Source organism: Schistocerca gregaria, chromosome 2 (genome assembly GCF_023897955.1).
Source record: "Schistocerca gregaria isolate iqSchGreg1 chromosome 2, iqSchGreg1.2, whole genome shotgun sequence".
NCBI classification, from domain to species: domain Eukaryota; kingdom Metazoa; phylum Arthropoda; class Insecta; order Orthoptera; family Acrididae; genus Schistocerca; species Schistocerca gregaria.
The window spans coordinates 506,620,512-506,641,079 of NC_064921.1; the positions used below are offsets into that span (position 1 = coordinate 506,620,512).

General features: G+C 38.8%; 1 protein-coding gene across 1 annotated transcript in view; it reads right to left on the reverse strand.

The window, feature by feature from the left end:
• The window catches only part of LOC126328907 (cytoplasmic dynein 2 heavy chain 1), a 906,666-nt gene that overhangs the window by 754,074 nt on the left and 132,024 nt on the right, over positions 1 to 20,568 (reverse strand). Inside the window, exon 7 of the mRNA XM_049996078.1 lies at positions 381 to 514. Within this exon, the coding sequence (XP_049852035.1) occupies positions 381 to 514 (134 nt within the window). The remainder of the gene's footprint in view (positions 1 to 380; positions 515 to 20,568) is intronic.

Consider the following 20,568-nt stretch of genomic DNA (forward strand, 5'->3'; position numbering starts at 1 on the left):
CATTTACTGCATTTTTATATTTTCTCCTTTCATCAATTAAATTCAATATTTCTTCTGTTACCCAAGGATTTCTAGCAGCCCTCGTCTTTGTACCTACTTTATCCTCTGCTGCCTTCACTACTACATCCCTCAGAGCTACCCATTCTTCTTCTACTGTATTTCTTTCCCCTATTCCTGTCAATTGTTCCCTTATGCTCTCTCTGAAACTCTGTACAACCTCTGGTTCTTTCAGTTTATCCAGGTCCCATCTCCTTAATTTCCCACATTTTTGCAGTTTCTTCAGTTTTAATCTACAGGTCATAACCAATAGATTGTGGTCATTTCTTTAACATGCATAAATAGAAAGGACTTGAATATGTGCAAGCAATTTTGTCAATTACCTGTGACACAAAATAGGTGCTCCATTCTTGTTTGGGGATACTGATACTCATCAAGCTTCCATAAATCATCCAGGATGTTGAATGCAGACTCAGTGACATCCTCACCATCTTGTAATGGCAAGGAATCCAGCATACTATTTAAACAAAAGAAATGGTATGTTAAAATAAATATGAAAATTGATGTGTACATGTATGTTCCAGCATAGTTCCACTACCTCTGAAGCAACTTCAACCAAAGGATATACAAATGTCTTAGTAAATGTAAAAATGTACTGTTAAGATAAGACACATGTAGTATCCTATGGGACAGCTGGGGGTTTAAAGGGAGATGATGTACAATTAATCAAAAACAACCTATATTAGGGTCAAATCTGTAGTTTTATGGGTATCAGCATATTGGTTATGGCTTAAATGACATTTAGCTTCCTAGTGCTGTAGACGCAGTGGAAAGTGATAATACATAAAGTATAACTCTGGAATGTTTAGAACAATTTTAACCAAATTTGTTACACATATGACTTACTATATGGAATAAAATACTGTGGGAGTAGTACACCTTTAGGTATTCGGTGGATGGGAATGGAACAGAGGATGCAAGTGGGTGGAATGTGAGCATAACTTTGGGACATGTGAAGAAATTTTAACTAAACTTAATTCACATCTGGCTTACTGTGGGTGTAAGATACCCCTAGCACAGCTCTTTACAGGGATGGGTCCGGGAAGGTGGAGACTTGTATACTAACTCAGCTAAATTTTGATTCTATTTGATTTTATATCTGAGAAATTCTGTGGGAGTAGAACATCCCCAGCACCCAGAGACATGCGGAATGGGACTGCCATGAAGGAGCAATCGATGACATGTAAATATAACTCTAGAATGCTTTGGTAAATTTCAACTAAGCTTGGGAATCCAGCAATACACTACAATCCTCAATATATAACTTCCATAAATATCACAAAGACAAGATTAGACTACTTACAGCACACACATAGGCATTTAAGCAATCATTCTTTCAACACTTTATAAACCACAATTCACAATAAGCACAAATGGAATCAGTAGAAACCTGAATATGTGATACAATGGGAAGTACCCTCTGCCATATACTTAACAGCAGTTTGCAGAGTATAGATGTAGATGTAGACAGAATACCTCCTAATCTAAAATAATAATAATAACAATAATAAAATCTTGTGGTACTAGGGTATCTATTGCACTGCTAGGAGTGGCAGTGCATGGGAGGTTACACGTACAAATAACCACCATTTTACTCACATGAGCAACTTCATGTTGTTTGTTCTAGAGAGAGAGTTCACCCAGGAATTTGTTTACTGTTGCACATGGTGGGGAAAATATGAGCACAGAATATAATCTGTTTCGTGCCAAATTAATTAATTAGTCTTGGGATATTTTGCAGTTTCGGTACAAAATTTTATTCTGAATTTTTATTCATATGGTCTTCAACTAAGTGTCCAGCATGAGTTTCCTCAGAGCCTGTGTGTCTGATAGAACTATGTTAGCAAACGCTGTGGTTTCCTTTTTTCTGACAAAACTAGGCACAAGTACCTGTAGGTTACTAATATGACACATCAGAAACGAGTCATGTGGTTGCTCTTTGGAGTGCACAGCCCAGTCTGGTTGCTCTCTTGTACTTCAGCCCTACTACAGTTCAGATGGCTTTTTGTCATCTGCCTCTGTCTCTCCTATCTTTTATCCTTCATATTGAGTGGATGGCTCAGGGCATCTCTCTCTGGGTCTTGTACTTCTTGTTCAGCACACAAGCTAATTCAAAAGTGGATCCCCACTATTGTCACCTGGACTGGCGATTGGCCTTACAGTCTTGCACCACTTCGATGCTTGTAAAATTGACAAAATAAAAATGTTAGTACGGGAAACGGGCAAGTCCCACATCGGGCATTCTTAACATGTACACCATGTCACAATTTGTGGCCACACTTCCACCCTTTTAATGACCATGATGCATTAGAGCAGCAACATATTATTATGCCAGTGAGATATATTATACACAACATTGGAAATTAATACAAACTAAACAATATACACAGAAGTATAGGATATCAATAGTGATCGCAAAATATGCAGTGTTTTGACGGGTAGTGCTAGATGCAGTCCAAAGAAGGTTTTAGTATTGTTGTGCTAGTAGCTCAAGGTGAAAGCACTTCATCATCACTCATTTACTCAGAGCTCAATTCCAACATCTGGCCAATATTTTTTATGTGGTTAGTGCCAGCAGCCCTTCTGTAGTAACTTCTCTTGTCTTTATGAGTACAACACTGATACATATTATTTGTAGTATTTAACAGAACTATCACAATATGACCTAAAAAATTGTATGTAAAACCTCACAATTTTTTTAAAAAAAATTATCTGAGTTATTTAATAGGCATTCATTTGATAGGAATGAGAGAATATTATTATGTTGAGGAGTAGGTAATTTTAGATCAATCAGATTTCTAACAAAATTTTATCTATCTTTTACACAGCTCATATTTCAAATGGAAGAGAGAGGAACTAATTGATAATTACTCAATTCTTTGGCATGAATGAAACTGGTAATGATATAATTTTTATCAAATTACATACTCAAATGTAAGCACCAAGCTCAACAGTAATACATTTGTCATTTTATTCAGGAATGCTAGAATTCACTATCTCTCTCAAGTTTTAAAAATAATTTGGTCCAAATTCAGCTGCCAAACAGAAAGTTTTGTCTGCACGAAACTATTCCCAGACCTAGCATAGAGAAAGCAGATGCTGCAGAAAAAATTATTAAAATGAGATTCATTAAGTGAGAATAAGTGTTTAACAATGAGCTCATAATTTTTTTGTCTCAAAGTAAATTTGTTAATATGTTGGGAAAAATAAGTTCAACTATTTAACCTAATGGGTCTGAATACGAAGTTTAAATTCTGTCATACAATATTTATCAAAATCCAGTTGGATGGGTATAATGACCTGAAGACAACAAAGGTATGAAATTGCACAACTTTCCAATTGACAAGATAAGAGTAAAATATGGTTTTCCAACATGAAGTGTGCTTTGTTTCTCCGTTATTTGCAGGGAAAATAGAACTAAATAATGTGATACCTTTGCAGACTCACACCCCCAGTGGCTCAGGAGAAAGCCTGTTGTACTGCATGTGGTGAGCGACCAAACAGCATATGCTGAACCCTTTCTGCAACCATGCATAGTGTAGCTGGGAGGATTCCCTCACCTTGCTTAAGAATCAACATGTTGTGAAGAGCTTGGAGGACGATGAGAAGAGTGCCAAAAACTGATGGACTCCTGCAGCCATTAAGATGAAACATGAAGAATGCATGCACAAAAGCAAGTGAATTCTTCTGGACTGGCAACAGTCATTTTACCTGTCTTAGAAAGCAAGAATCTGTCAACAGTTCCAGCACCCACAGACACTTGGAGGAGCATACACAAAGCATGACGAATTTGCACAAGGATGCATGTGGAAGAAATAACCATTTTTAAAAATATGTTTTCTGAAGAGTAAGGATGTTCCTTATACATCACAGATGCCAGCAGGCTCTGAGACGAAGCCCAAACATGATACTGTCCTGGCCCCATGCAGAAATAGCAATTACAAAGAAGCATTGTGTGGCTGCTTTCACAACAACTTCAGAAAGCAGAAAAACATTGGACGAATGTGCCTCTAGCATTGGTGAAATCATGTGAAAAACAACATTCTCTACGTCACACACCAGCCCATGCAGTTAGGAAATTTCTACCCGCACAGAGAGGCATCGTCATGAAATGGCATTAATCATTGGGCTGCATTGCAGATTGAGTCCGTCGATGAGAATGCCAGGAGAGGAAACAATTTCAAGGAACTTTTGACCTGAGAAATGAATGAGGAGTGAAGAGGTCAGTCGGTGAGAGAGCATGGAAGCAACAGGTCAGGGGGCTCTTCCATCCCATTGCCAACATCCATCTTCCGATACCATCATAACACTGCTTCGGGTACATCAACACAAGGCGACTTGTCAATGTGGAGACCACCACAGGCCCTCGCTGCAAGGCAATGGAACACCAGGAAAAGCAGCTGAATTGTGCCACACAGCTGCAAAGGGATGTCGGATACCAGCGCAGTGCCTGCCGCCGACATCACTACGCAACGAATGATTACGAATAATGGTACAACGATTCATCCCCCTCAATACCTGAGTCAAGTCCACATCCAGTCAAATCAGCCCTGAGATTTGTGATTTTGTTTTGTCTTGTGTGCATGGTACTGAAATGAATACATTTCTTTCATATTTGAACCAACTAAGTAATCTGTTCCTTTCATACATCAACCTCTTAATCTCATAATCTTTTGTGTTTGATTTTGTTTAATTATTGATGTCACTTAGCTGTTGGCTCTCAATGTGGGATGATCTCATTGGTAATTTTCCTGTCGTGTGAGATCAAAAATAAAATTCTCAAGTTTGCTACATTTTGGCACCCAGTGTGATTTCATTGAAATGATTTTACTAATATGAGAAATTCAAAATGTTCATATTCGAATCAATTTCCCATTCCTTCATTAGCATGTGTTAACCTGTCAGGCACACAGACAGTGTGTTTGTGTGTGCTGAATGCACTGCAAATGTGCTATATGAAATAAGAAAAGTCGCACCTAGTGTGTTAAGTTTCTGTTCACACAATCTTCACCGTACTTTGTGCAGTAATTTTAAAACATGTAGTCTGTTGTTGTGATTATTCTGTTCCACATTTCCATTGTTCTGTTTGCTGTTACCAGTGTTTCCAAAAGTGTTGTATTGTCTCTGTTCATTTTGTAGAGGGTTTTTAGTTTGTGGTTCCATTTCTCTATGCAACTGAGGTCAGGGAGACTGATAAACATGGGAACCATCAGGCCAACAGAGGCAGTTTCATGTGTGAATGAGGAAACGACAGACACATCTGTACAAAGTATGCAAAATCAGTGTGCATTAGAAACAGGCAGGCCAACTGAGGAAAGAACAAGGGTGTGCAAAGAAACACAATGCATTTCTGTGGGGGACACACAAAGTCATAGTCCACTGGAGCAAATTCTTGTGATTTTAAAAAACCACAGATCACAGTTAGCCACCAGGAGGGAGGCCAATAAAATACGATTTGAAAGACTGGACATCGAGCTAAAACTTTGCAATCAAAAGCTTGATAAGCAAATCACTGATGTTGCACAAACTGGAGACTGAAACCAAAAGCAAACAGACGGAGGTCACCAATGGTCTGAAAGAGGCGAGTAAAAAAGTCTTAAACAAGGGTTGACAACTTAAAAATGCAGTTAAACATGAAGATGACTGACATCTCTGTGTGCAGAAATGAGGAAAGGAGACCATCCAAGGAGACACAAACAAAAGAGTATCAACAAGAAATGTCTGCAATGTTACAAGGTAATCTCCATGCCAACAAATTTGCAGGTCACATTCACGATGTATGGGTTGGACATCCCACTGCCCAAGTACAACTGAATGTGCAGTACCCACCCAAAGGCATATCTAAAGAATTTAGATGATTGATCTCTTGTGAAAGGAGTGGCAGAACATAATCCTTTTACTCATGGCACAGCATATGTTCAACCAGGAGAAGGCTGCCTGGTTTCACATAAAAATTTATGAGAAAAGCAATTAAAAGAATTTCCCCACTAAGTACTGGAAAATGGCCACACAGGCAAATGCAAAGATAGTGTGTGCCACAGTTACACCAATCCATGACAACATACGCTGCTCACTTTGTCGTTCTGGTGGGATATTGGGACAAGAAGATGACAGATGAGGAAATGTGTAGCATGATACACTAAAATTTTCCTGCTCATGTAGGACATGTACCCCCATATGGGCACTGTCGAACAACAGTTCCTTGATATTTTAAGGTCTCTGGACAACATTGAAGAGCAGGAAAAACAAAGGACACCACATGCTAATGCAAAGAGGACAGAAAACAGGGCACCACAAGGGTTGTTTTGGCACAATGACAGGCAAAATTGGCACAATAACAGATGAAGAAGAGAAGAAGGGAATAGATGAGAATGAGATAGGTGCTATGTTCCACACCAGGGAGAGGAGAGCAGGAACAAAGTGCCAGACCACAAATGCCACATGAATTCATGCAAGAGCATCGCACACTAAGAGCGAGTGACGGAGTAATAGAGATTCACCACCACAGCCCCCCCCCCCCCCCCCCCCTCCCCAGAGCATGACATCACACTAGTGAATGACCAAAGATAATGAGGTACTGCAGGGGTCACCACAGTAGAGAAGGGATATCAAATATGCAGCGAGTGGTATTGGCAATCACAAGCACACAATGGCACTGGCCAGTACTGTGATGACCCAGAGTTGCTGGAAAAAGTGGACAGTCGGTGTCCTCTCATTGACACTGACTGGAAGGAATGAAGACGAGAGTATGTCTGGTTTCTGGGTCATAACTGACAGCATTTACGATGCCCTTTTACAAAAAAACTTGTAGAAAGTGGTAATAAAATTAAAAAGGTTAAAGGTGAAGTGACGTTTTCCTCATTTAAAAACCCTCAGTCCAATCCCACAGAACGATATACGCACCAGTGGGTCCAGTAGCAATCACAAGCACACTATGACACTGGCCAGTACTGTGATGACCCAGAGTTGCTGGAAAAACTGGACAGTCGGTGTCCTCTCATTGACACTGACTGGAAGGAATGAAGACGAGAGTATGTCTGGTTTCTGGGTCATAACTGACAGCATTTACGATTCCCTTTTACAAAAAAACTTGTAGAAAGTGGTAATAAAATTAAAAAGGTTAAAGGTGAAGTGACGTTTTCCTCATTTAAAAACCCTCAGTCCAATCCCACACAACGATACACGCACCAGTGGGTCCAGTAGCTACCGAAGGTTGAGAGGTACTACAATGAAGCCGTGCACTGAAATACGGGATACAGAAAAACAGACCTACAGACTACAGTTCCTGAAATCAGAGAAGTCCGTGGCAGACAGGACTGTCAAACCTCCGACAGGAGGAGATGCAGAGGCACACCAGCAACGCATAAATTGGGCCCAAGAATTCATGACGGAGAAGGTGATAGAAAGAGAGCAGGGAAAAAGGACGAAGACTTACAAGACCAGGGACTGAATCCTTGTGGGAATGCATACACCATCAGATGCCAAAAAGAAAAAGATTGCAAGTCCTTCCACCAATTTTTTTTTTTTTTTGAGTCTGTTCATGAGCCTTGCACTGTTGACACCAGGCAACCCAGTAAATAAGGAGGGGGGCCTCACAATGATCGGTGATGCATACATTATACATAATGACTGTAGGTTCTGTGGCAGAACAGAATGTACCAATCTTATTGTTGTATGTGTTATAAGGTAAGAAAACGTGCACTGTTGATGAAAACATTAAGGCATTGCCCATCCAATCCTATCCAGCTTTGCCCATGGCAGAAAAATAATATACCTCTTCAAAAAGTTTGTTTTGTGTACCAAATGTTTGAACTGACACACATTTTGTATCCATTTTACAGAAATCTTCCATAAACATTAATGTGGTGTAAAGTTGAATTTTGTGTCACATGCCTCAATTCTAAGTGTATTGTGACTTTTCCATATTGGCATTTCTGACATATAACACATGCATAAATAGTATTGCAGTGCAAAGTTAACTTTTGTGTCATATTTTTTAATTCTACATGTCTTGTGTGTACCTCTTGCTGGCATGTGTACCATATAACTCTGTGATAAACATTATTGTAGTGTATAGTTCATTTTTGTTTCATGTGTGTTAACTCCATATGATGTCTAGATATAGAGTATTCTCGTCTCCAATGTGATGAATAGTATTATTGTGAATGGTTTAGTTTTAATTTTCACATGTCTTGATTACATGTTTATTTTGCATATGTCTTATGTATATCTGTGACATTGTCATCAGGTGATTTGTATTCCTCGTGTATTGTTTACTTATTTTGATCTTTATTTATTTGTGCATGTTTTGTATCTATTTACTAAGGGCAACCATATATGTAAACAGATGACTGAGCTTACATGCTAAGGCATAAATGAAAATGTAATTCCCTTAAAAACCCCATATTATTGAGTGAAATGTTAGTGTTACTACTCGGGAGTGAAAATTTTTGTTTTAGTTTTGAAGCCTGTGTGTGATGAGCCAAGTAAACATAGATGGGCCACTCTGACAAAACTCTCAAACTTACATCTCAAAAGCTTAGTAGTAATGACAAGGAGCTTTGTGATACCTCCACCAGGGCCCACCATCACTGACTCACACTGCCAGTGGCCCAGGAGAAAGCCCTCTGGACCCCGTATGGTGAGTGCCTGAAAAGCGAACACTGGAGCCATTCTGCAATGACACAGGGGATAGCTGTGCGGTCATCCATATCTCACTTAAGAACTCAACAACTCCAGCACCCACAGCCACTAAGAAGAGCATACACAAAGAGCAAAGAATTCACACAGCGAGGCATGTGAAATAAGTAAGACTTCTTAAAAAGATGTTTTCTGCACAGTAAGTATGCTCCTTATAAATCACGGATGCCAGGAGACTATGAGAAGAAACCGGACTTTGTACTGGTCTCACACAGAGATAGCGGTTACAAAGGAGTGTTGTGTGGCTGCTTTCATAACAAATTCAGAAAGGGAAAAAAAAAAAAACATTGTAAGAATGTGCCACTAGCACTGGCGAAATCATGAGAAAGACGCCAATTCCCAAGTCAGACACCAGCCCATGCAAGATGGGAAATTTCCACCCTGCACAGAGAGGGATGGTCATGAAATGGTGCTCAGTCATTGGGTGGCATTGCAAATTGAGTCTGTCAATGACAATGCCACAAGAAGAGTGAATTTTGAGGAACCACTGACCTGAGAAATGGATGAGTGAAGTCAGCAGCCAGTGAGACAGCACGGAAGCAAGAGGACATGGGGGCTCTTCCATTTATCACCAACATTGTGAAACTGTAGATTCAGCTACGGCAACACACAGCGACCTGTCAACGTGGAGATCGCCCCAAGCCCTGACTGCATGGCAACGGAACACCAGGAAGGGCACATGGCTTGTGCTGCACAGCTAAGGAGAGACATGCCACACCAACACAGTGCCTGCCACCTACAGCACTGCATGACGAATAATCACGAATAATGGTAAGATGATTCATCCCCCCACCTTCCCCATTAATAATTGAGTTGTGTCAACATCCAGTAAAATCAGCCCTGAGATCTGTGATTTTGGTTTGTTTTGTGTACATAGTATTACATTTTTTCATGTTTTAATTGTCTAAGCAATCTGCTTGATAGGTTCCTGGGAATTACGCCAGATAATATTGTAAAAACCGCACAATATGGCGGGCAGTTGTCTAGCTGAAATATTGTACAGTTTTTACAATATTATTCGGCATAATTCCTGGGAACCTATCAAGCAGATGCAGCGCCGGGAAAGCCTTAAACAGCACGTCTAAGCAATCTGTTCCATTCATACCTAAACCCCTTGATCTCATAACCTTTTCTGCTTCATTTTGTTTAATTATCTATGTCACTTACATGCTGGCCCCCATGTGGGCCAATGTTGTTGGTAATTTTCCTGTTTGTGATATCATAAACAAAATTCTTGAGTTCCCTACAATAATGTCAGTGGTCTGCGGCTACATAAGTACAGAGGCTAGATGATGGAATGCACTACTCTTTTCCTTGCCACAATTAGAACGTAATTTGTGAAAACAACTATTTATGTCCTGATCTAACATTGTTTTCAGTTTACCCAAATCATACTACCATCACTGAAAATGATTCTGAATATAGAGGAAAGATGACTATTAAATGTCTAGTTTATTTGAGTGTATGATTTTGTATGGCTTTAATATAATGCACATCATCTGTTTATCATCCCACTGCATCCATAAAATACAAGCTCTTGTGTGCAACTCATGGGACGGTTTAAAACGCATTATCTCCAAGAAATTGAAACCTGGTGGGCAAATAATTGATTATGTGTTTATTTGGAGTGGCATACTTGTGAGTAGCAACAATGGAAAATGCTGCAAATGGACTCTGGAAAATGAGACTCTTCTCCTGCAACACTCACTTAGAGACAATGACTTTGCAGTACACCAGGAATCTGACATACAAGATGAAAACAAGAGAGTAAATATGAGTCCAGTGGTATCTGGCCAGTTCCCAAAATCACCAAACCATACTGAGAGCCACCTGATCTAGTAAAATCAACATGTTCTGAATTTGTTAAGCAGCTAACATTGCCTCACAACAGGGAATGTTGGAAACAAATCCAAGAGATGAGAGCCATAGCGGAATCAAAGGAGGCAGAAGGGAAAGTTTTGTTCTTGAGAAAGAAAACCACAGGAAACAGTCTTCCAGTTATTCATAGGCTGATACAAATTTAATGCATCAGATGTGCAATCTGAAGAAGAAGAGACCGAATGCATATTCTGCAGTGGTTGTTTCTCTGAAGACTAACAGAGAAATAGGCACAATGCACAGAATGCTATTGTTGGGCTACTGGAGAGTGTTAACCACGTCGAAAAAGAGCTTTTGTATGCCATAAGTGAACTTATTTTGTATAATCGAAAAACGTTGGTGAGGCAGTAAGGAAGAGAACATTATTAATTTAGGGTTTACCTGTTCTTATACTGGTTGATATTAAGTTTTTTTCTGAGTGTCTCATATTATGACACCATTTCTATCTCTATTTAAACTGACTTGTTTACATGTATTAAGTGTCAGGTAGAATGAATTCAATAAATTAAACTTTACATACAATGATTTCACGTAAATTTCCAATTAATGAACATACAGTTGTACTGAATGTTGTAATAAAAAGTGGAGTAAAGTGAAATGAGGAATGTTTCACATCATGGATAAAACTAGTATGATGTCCACCCACCACTGGCATTGATTACCTGCCTCACCCAATGAAACATGGAGGCAGTAAGGCTCTGGAAATATGTCTCATCATCTGAGTGACTTTCCCAAGTATCCAACACTGGGTCCAGTCTACGTTTATGTGATTCTTCATTTTGGCACACAAATGTTTGAAGGGATTCAAGTCTGGCACTTGAACAGGCCAGTTGATCTTGTCAATGTCAGCGTATTGCAACTACCTTTACTGAAAGATTCAAATCATGTTCGCTCGTGAGTGGTGTTACTGGAGCTGAGTCACTTCATTGGAATAGTGTACTGAAACCATCATAAAGGACAAGTGTCTGGGCACTATCTCTCAGGGTCTGTCTATGCTGAGACACGGGGTCAATAAATGACTGTTGTCATATACTCGTATATGGTGCACTGTGTTATCATTTTCGGCACATCTCAGTTATATTCATATTACACTTACAACACTTCAACAAACAATAGAATGTAAAAAAAAAAAAAATATGGTATCGAGGGAATGTGAACCTTAATTACTTCCATGAGAAACCAAATCCTCAAATACTGACACGTGGCCACTACATGACTATACAGGTCTGCTGTTATTTGTATATTCAAGACATAAACATTTCAGCATTTCAAACAGATAAATTAAGTGTTATACTGTAGGTATAAAACAATGTGCGGTAATCATATGCAACCACAGAAATTCAAAAATGTCTGTAACTAAAATCATTACAATAAGAAGGAAACAAATACAACGCTAAAAGTGTGTTACATGTGGCACTGTTGTTGTTGGCAGTGTGCGTTGGATTCTCACTGGTGTGACCTATGCACAACCGGAGGTACCCAAGCTTATCAAGATAAGTGAACAGTTTTGTACTGTTGATTGTACATAGTATCATAACAAAATTCAAAACCATTTTACTTTATTTATACTTATAAAAACATGAAAGTAAAATAAATTTGTTTGTACACTCTATACAGATTCCACTCATGTTCCTATCTCATAGAACACAGCAATAAATAAATACACAACTGAATACAGCTTGACATAGACAGGTCACTTCACATTTGTTTGTAAGAGTGAAAAGAAATATATGTATCTGAAATTGTCAGAAGCTCTATGGCCTTGAAGTAAGTTCCTTATTACTCAAATAGTTGGGGAGAACACCATTAGTGGAACTGAGGCAAATCTCTAAATGTATCAAATTGGATAAGATGTTTTTCTTTCTTTTCCTAGCCAATATTTTGGAATCAAACAATTCTGGAAGCAGAGTTACAGACAGACTAACTTGTTGTATTTAGAAGAAGACATAAGCAATAATAGCAAAAAAATATTATGGTTTATGAATTAATAATGAATACTTATATGTTTCATACCTCTGGCTGGAAAAGTGTGACTATGTGATTGCACTCATATGTAATGCTATGACAATTAAATTACCTATTGTCCTGCATACAATTCCTGCTTTAATTACAAAACATAATTCCTGTAGCATACACAATTGAGATAGTTACCTTTTTATGAGCAAGGTTATGCTATAGTTGGTTTTTTCATTTTGAAGGAAGATTATGAACAAAGATTAGAGCAGCAAATCAATGATTAAACTGTGGTTACTTACGCGAATACTTGCAAGCAAATTACATCGAGAAAAATGTGAAAAGTTGTTTCACTGTCATCACACAGAACTGGAAAATGTACCTTGAAGTTCTGGCCATCTCTGAGAGAGGAATTAACAATAACTGATTGTGTTTAAGTTTTTTTATTGTTAGGTAGGTGCAGCATCACCATCCAAAGTCACCAGAAAGATTCCCATGAGCACTGGCTCACATATTATGCTGAATGATAAACTGCAACTAGCAAATGTGTCTCTCAGAAACATTCATAGATTGTTGACATCAGTTCATTAAGAGCAATGTAAAATATTAATAAAAAAATTGCCAATTATACAAACAAGCAAGACAGCTTTATCAGCCTCCATAATGGACAGTTGGTGGTGGCCATTATTACAACACAAAAATGAAAGACAGGAGCTTACAGTGAAAACGCTAAGATTCTCCTCCACCCACAGAGGCAACAAGGTATTTCTGAATATGTTTTATGATCAGGGCAATACTCTCCTATTGGACTACTAAGGCAGAAAGAGGTAAAAATTACTGTACCCCATTACAAAGAGCAGCTAGAAAATCTACACCAAAAAATAATGTGGAATAGTTGATGAATGGTAGTAAAAGGCATTTGTAATCCCTCTGATACTACCCATGCCACTACATACAAACCCTTGTGCAATTTGTTCAAAGACAGACAACAATAACCACCATATTCTCCAGTACTTGTAAAACATTTCAATAGTGATGACAGCATAGTACTTGGGTTGTAAGGCTTGTCTCATTGAACAATAATTCTCTGTAAGTCACAGAAATATTGACAGAAATCTGTTTATTCTTGTGTGTGTGTGTGTGTGTGTGTGTGTGTGTGTGTGTGTGAGAGAGAGAGAGAGAGAGAGAGAGAGAGAGAGAGAGAGAGAGAGAGAGAGAGAGGAGGGGGGAGAGAAATGGCTCTGAGCACTATGGGACTTAACTTCTGAGGTCATCAGTCGCCTAGACCTTAAACCTAACTAACCTAAGGACATCACATACATCCATGCCTGAGGCAGGATTTGAACCTGCGAGGGTAGCGGTTGCGCGGCTCCAGGCTGTAGTGCCTAGAACCACTCGGCCACTCCGGCCGGCACAGAGAGAGAGACAGAGAGAGAGAGAGAGAGCATGTGTTCATGTGCGTTTCGAGTGTGTTCTCTATGTCTTCAAGAGGATACTTTTTAAAATTTAAAATATTTTTTTTGCCAAGGTTCATGTGGATCATAACTGGTGATGTACAGCTTCTATGCAAGCTAAGGGTGTTTTGCCATGGTGCATGTAAGTAATAGCTGGTGATATACAGCTTCTATAACTGGTGGCGTACAGCTTCTATGCAAGCTAAGGGTGTTTTCCCATGGAGCATGTAAGTAATAGCTGGTGATATACAGCTTCTTTATAAGCTGTTATTGGTCTGATTTTACCTCTCAGTCCCTACAAAAATGATATGAAGATGTCCACTTGGTTAGCTGGGTGGTAACATTCCTGTCTCCCATGCAAGTGGATCTGGGTTCAATTCCCAGCCAGGTTTGAGATTTTCTCCACTCACAGACTGGGTGTTGTGGTGTCCTCATCATTTTGTCCTCATCACCGGCACGCAAGCCACCCCACGTGCCGTTGACTGGAATAAGACTTGCACTCGGGGGCCGAACTTTCCCACATCGGGCCTCCCAGCCAACAATGCCATATGCTCATTTCCATTTTTTACATGGAGACAAAAAAATATTCATTGATTCCACCCTGACAGCCAGTTCTTGAGATATTGTGAGTAGGTTTTGACAAGACATATAGTATCATCCAGCAAGTGTCTATTAGGTCCTTTTAATTTTTGTTTATATTTTGCAGCAGGCTCTTTCACTCTCCTGTCAGTCAAACAGTCCTTTGCCCACATGTACTATGTCTTTCTGTATATATTTTCTGTCACTGTTAACACCTTTTGATATGGATCCCACATATCATTTTAGTATGGTTCACACAAATGTTTCTTCACAAATCTTTTCATAGGTAAACAATATATCGTCAATGAGTCAAACATACAATTTGTTTTAGCTATAAACAATCTTTCATCAATTTGTTTTAGCTACAAATGAGTCGATGAAATCAGTCCAGCTCTTATCCTCACGTATTGTTACTACCATGTATTTAGATAAGAAAACTAATCCCATCTGTAACTCATTAATCATGCAGTCCAATGCAATTATATTTTTGTGTGTTAGTGCACAGTTTTACATTTGTTTAGAGAAAGAGTTGGTTGTTAATATCTGTTCAAGTAGGCGTCTAATGTGTAACTCAGTACCAGATGCAGTTTACTGATCTAACAGCTTCCAGCGACAACAATAATTTGACTTTCAGTATTTTGTTTAATTATTTTGTCATAATATACTCACTAAGTAGCATAATTTTATGTTAAGAGTTTAATACAATAAGACAAGTATTACAGTTAGAAACTGTGTGTTTGTCCTGAAGAGGGTTAACTGATAGTGTCCAAATAACTGGACTATATTCATCCAGTATCTTCTGGGAACGAGGGCTCTTAGAGACCTCCAACAAACTTTACACATATTTCCAGACCTTTGACCTTAACAAAGTTTTCTCACTGAACCCCCCGCCCCCCCTTATTTCCCACAAAACGAAAATGATTATTGCTCACAACATTTTCACTGTTCATGCAGTCAAATTTCATCATTAGGCATGTTGTTTTAATTTGTTACTTCTTTACTAACAACTCTATTCAAAATACAGTTTGCAGGCAGTGTTCACATATACCACTGAATGTAACTACAAAACTATACCATCATTCAACACACAGTGCAGGAGATATAATGTCATAAGCATTCAGATGAGTGAAAACCTTGGTTTTGCTTAAAGAGTCATGCAGGAGAGCTTCAACATGTCATGCAGTAGAACTTCATTTTTTCTCACTTATATCCTTGATGTCAAATATTTAACTCATTAACTCATTTGTTAAATAATCAGATGTCTGAAGCCCTTTTATATGTGGGAATCTGATTCTTCAAAGTATCGGAGGTATACTGGTTTGCATTAAGGTACTCGCTAAGGTACTAATTTATTAACTCTTTCACTGTTATACTACTCTTTGTATTCTGTGCTGAGCCTGCTTTTGTTATGGCTGTACTATTCACCAAATGCTGGTACCTGTGCTGAGAGACAAGTGTTCTGGCCAATATGAAATACTTATCATCCAATTTTTCGAAAACTGTTAGGTGAAAAACTCGATTTTTGTACATCTTACAGTCTGATATCTTCTCTCAATAAGAAATTAAATTTCTTTTCATTATCCATCATTCTTACTGCGCTGCCTCAAATTACGTAAAGCATTGCATGAAATTTTGAAGACTTCACAGGTAAAAACTCATTGCGGAAACTTTGCATATGTCTGATTTTAGCTCATACATTGCAGTGAATTAAATGTAGATAAGACATTGAAATTTAATTTAAAATAAGAGCAGAAGAATATCTCATTTTGTTCCCGAGTTACTGGATTTTATATCTGGAGGATGGTCATGTGCGACACACCCATTGACATCCATGAGCATTGTGAATCATATGGTCATAACAGTTGCTATACCTCATAAATGATTCAAGATATCGGAACAAGGCTTTCTGCAAATGGTGCCACAGAATAAGGCACATGAGGTCCGCGGCTCAGGACACATCCAGATGTCTATAGCTTTACAGGAACATACAAGTGCCACACGCACACATGTCCACAAAACTTGGGGAAATGTGTAGCAGGACTAAGATCTGAACTGGTGTTATAGCAATTTCTACTGGTTGAGACATTGTCAAAGATAAGGAGCTTGCCTGTTAAATGTGTAAAAATACAATGTCCACTTTGCACCAAGTTATTAACACACACTACAGATTGTGAAAATTTATACACCTAGAAGGAATGATCTGAATGACTCCAAAATAAGAGGATGTGTAGAACAGTGGAACCATTATAAGTGACTAAGACTGCAGAGAGATGGAATGCACAAAGGCCCAGCAGTATCTTCCTTCACGTGCCCGGGTAGGTCAGTGTTACATCACACTCAGTTATGGCACATATTACTGTTGGATTAATTTTGAACATTATTTGAAATAGAACTTACTTATGATTAACACGCACAGGACATAACCAAGATACTTGATACAGGAGGCTATATTAAGAGCAAACACACACTATCTAGTCATATGTAGTAATTCCATCTACATCCACAAATGCCAAATTGAGATATTCACACAGTTTAAGTTTAAAGAGACAACAGCTTCCACATGTGATGTCACAATGAATCATGCGTCAGGTCTAAAATGTACTAACAAACTTTACAATTATGTTGTTGTTGTGGTCTTCAGTCCTAAGACTTGTTTCATGCAGCTCTCCAAGCTACTCTATCCTGTGCAAGCTTCTTCATCTCCCAGTACTTACTGCAACCTACAGCCTTCTGAATCTGCTTAGTGTATTCATCTCTTAGTCTCCCTCTACGATTTTTACCCTCCACGCTGCCCTCCAATGCTAAATTTGTGATCCCCTGATGCCTCAAAACATGTCCTACCAACCGGTCCCCTCTTTTTGTCAAGTTGTGCCACAAATCCCTCTTCTCCCCAATTCTATTCAATACCTCCTCATTATTTATGTGATCTACCCATCTAATCTTCAGCATTCTTCTGTAGCACCACATTTCAAAAGCTTCTATTCTCCTCTTGTCCAAAATATTTATCGTCCATGATTCACTTCCATACATGGCGACACTCCATACAAATACTTTCAGAAATGACTTCCTGTCACTTAAATCTATACTCGATGTTAACAAATTTCTCTTCTTCAGAAACGATTTCCTTGCCATTGCCAGTCTACATTTTATATCCTCTCTACTTTGACCATCATCAGTTATTTTACTCCCTAAATAGCAAAACTCCTTTACTACTTTAAGTGTCTCATTTCCTAATATATTTCCCTCAGCATCACCCAATTTAATTTAACTACATTCCATTATCCTCGTTTTGCTTTTGTTGATGTTCATCTTATATCCTACTTTCAAGACACTGTCCATTCCGTTCAACTGCTCTTCCAAGTCCTTTGCTGTCTCTGACAGAATTACAATTTCATCGGCGAACCTCAAAGTTTTTATTTCTTCTCCATGGATTTTAATACCAACTCCGAACTTTTTCTTTTGTTTCCTTTACTGCTTGCTCAATATACAGATTGAATAGCATCGGGGAGAGGCTACAACCCTGTCTCACACCCTTCTCAACCACTGCTTCCCTTTCATGCCCCTCGACTCTTATTACTGCCATCTGGTTTCTGTACAAATTGTAAATAGCCTTTCGCTCTCTGTATTTTACCCCTGCCACCTCCAGAACTTGAAAGAGAGTATTCCAATCAACATTGTCAAAAGCTTTCTCTAAGTCTACAAATGTTAGAAACGTAGGTTTGCCTTTTCTTAATCTTTCTTCTAAGATAAGTCGTAAGGTTAGTATTGCCTCACGTGTTCGAACATTTCTACGGAATCCAAACTGACCTTCCCCGAGGTCCCCTTCTACTAGTTTTTCCATTCGTCTGTAAAGAATTCGCGTTAGTATTTTGCAGCTGTGACTTATTAAACTGATAGTTCGGTAATTTTAACATCTGTCAACACCTGCTTTCTTTGGGATTGGAATTATTTTATTCTTCTTGAAGTCTGAGGGTATTTCACCTGTCTCATACATTTTGCTAATCAGATGGTAGAGTTTTGTCATGACTGGCTCTCCCAAGGCCTTTCAGTGCTCTGTCAAACTCTTCACGCAGTATCTTACCTCCCTTTTTGTCTTCATCTACATCCTCTTCTATTTCCATAATATTGTCCTCAAGTATATCGCCCTTGTATAGACCCTCTATATACTCCTTCCACATTTCCGCCTTCCCTTTTTTGCTTAGAACTGGGATTCCATCTGAGCTCCTGATATTCATACAAGTGGTTCTCTTCTCTCCAAAGGTCTCTTTAATTTTCCTGTAGGCAGTATCTATCTTACCCCTAGTGAGATAAGCCTCTATATTCTTACATTTGTCCTCTAGCCATCCCTGCTTAGCCATTTTGCACTTCCTGTCGATCTCATTTTTGAGATGTTTGTATTCCTTTTTGCCTGCTTCATTTACTGCATTTTTATATTTTCTCCTTTCATCAATTAAATTCAATATTTCTTCTGTTACCCAAGGATTTCTATTAGCCCTCGTCTTTTTACCTACTTGATCATCTGCTGCCTTCACTACTTCATCCCTCAGAGCTACCCATTCTTCTTCTACTGTATTTCTTTCCCCCATTCCTATCAATTGTTCCCTTATGCTCTCCCTGGAACTCTCTACAACCTCTGGTTCTTTCAGTTTATCCAGGTCCCATCTCCTTAAATTAGCAACTTTTTGTAGTTTCTTCAGTTTTAATCTACAGTTCATAACCAATAGATTGTGGTCGAGTACACATCTGCCCCTGGAAATGTCTTATAATTTAAAACCTGATTCCTAAATCTCTGTCTAACCATTATATAATCTATCTGATACCTTTTAGTATCTCCAGGATTCTTCCATGTACACAACCTTCTTTTATGATTCTTGAACCAAGTATTAGCTATGATTAAGTTATGCTCTGTGCAAAATTCTACGAGACGGCTTCCTCTTTCATTTCTTCCCCCCAATCCATATTCACCTACTATGTTTCCTTCGCTCCCTTTTCCTACTGACGAATTCCAGTCACCCATGATTATTAAATTTTCATCTCCCTTCACTACCTGAATAATTTCTTTTATCTCATCATACATCTCTTCAATTTCTTCATCATCTGCAGAGCTAGTTGGCATATAAACTTGTACTACTGTAGTAGGCGTGGACTTTTTGTCTATCTTGGCCACAATAGTGCGTTCACTATGCTGTTTGTAGTAGCTTACTCACTCTCTTATTTTTTTATTCATTATTAAACCTACTCCTGCATTACCCCTATTTGATTTTGTATTTGTAACCCTGTATTCATCTGACCAAAAGTCTTGTTCCTCCTGCCACCGAACTTCACTAATTCCCACTATATCTAACTTTAACCTAACCATTTCCCTTTTTAAATTTTGTAACCTACCTGCCTGATTAAGGGATCTGAGATTCCACACTCCGATCCGTAGAACACCAGTTTTCTTTCTCCTGATAACGACGTCCTCTTGAGTAGTCCCCGCCCCGAGATCCGAATGGGGGAATATTTTACCTCTGGAATATTTTACCCAAGAGGACGCCATCATCATTTAATCATACAGTAAAGCTGCATGCTCTCTCGAAAAATTACGGCTGTAGTTTCCCCTTGCTTTCAGCCGTTCACAGTACCAGCACAGCAAGGCCGTTTTGGTTAATGTTACAAGGCCAGATCAGTCAATCACCCTGACTTTTGCCCCTGCAACTACTGAAAAGGCTGCTGCCCCTCTTCAGGAACCACACGTTTGTCTGGCCTCTCAACAGATACCCCTCCATTGTAGTTGCACCTACAGTACGGCCATCTGTATTGCTGAGGCACGCAAGCCTCCCCACCAACGGCAAGGTCCATGGTTCAGGGGGGGCTTTACAATTATATATATATATATATATATATATATATATATATATATATATATATATATATATATATATATATATGAAAATTATAGGTTATA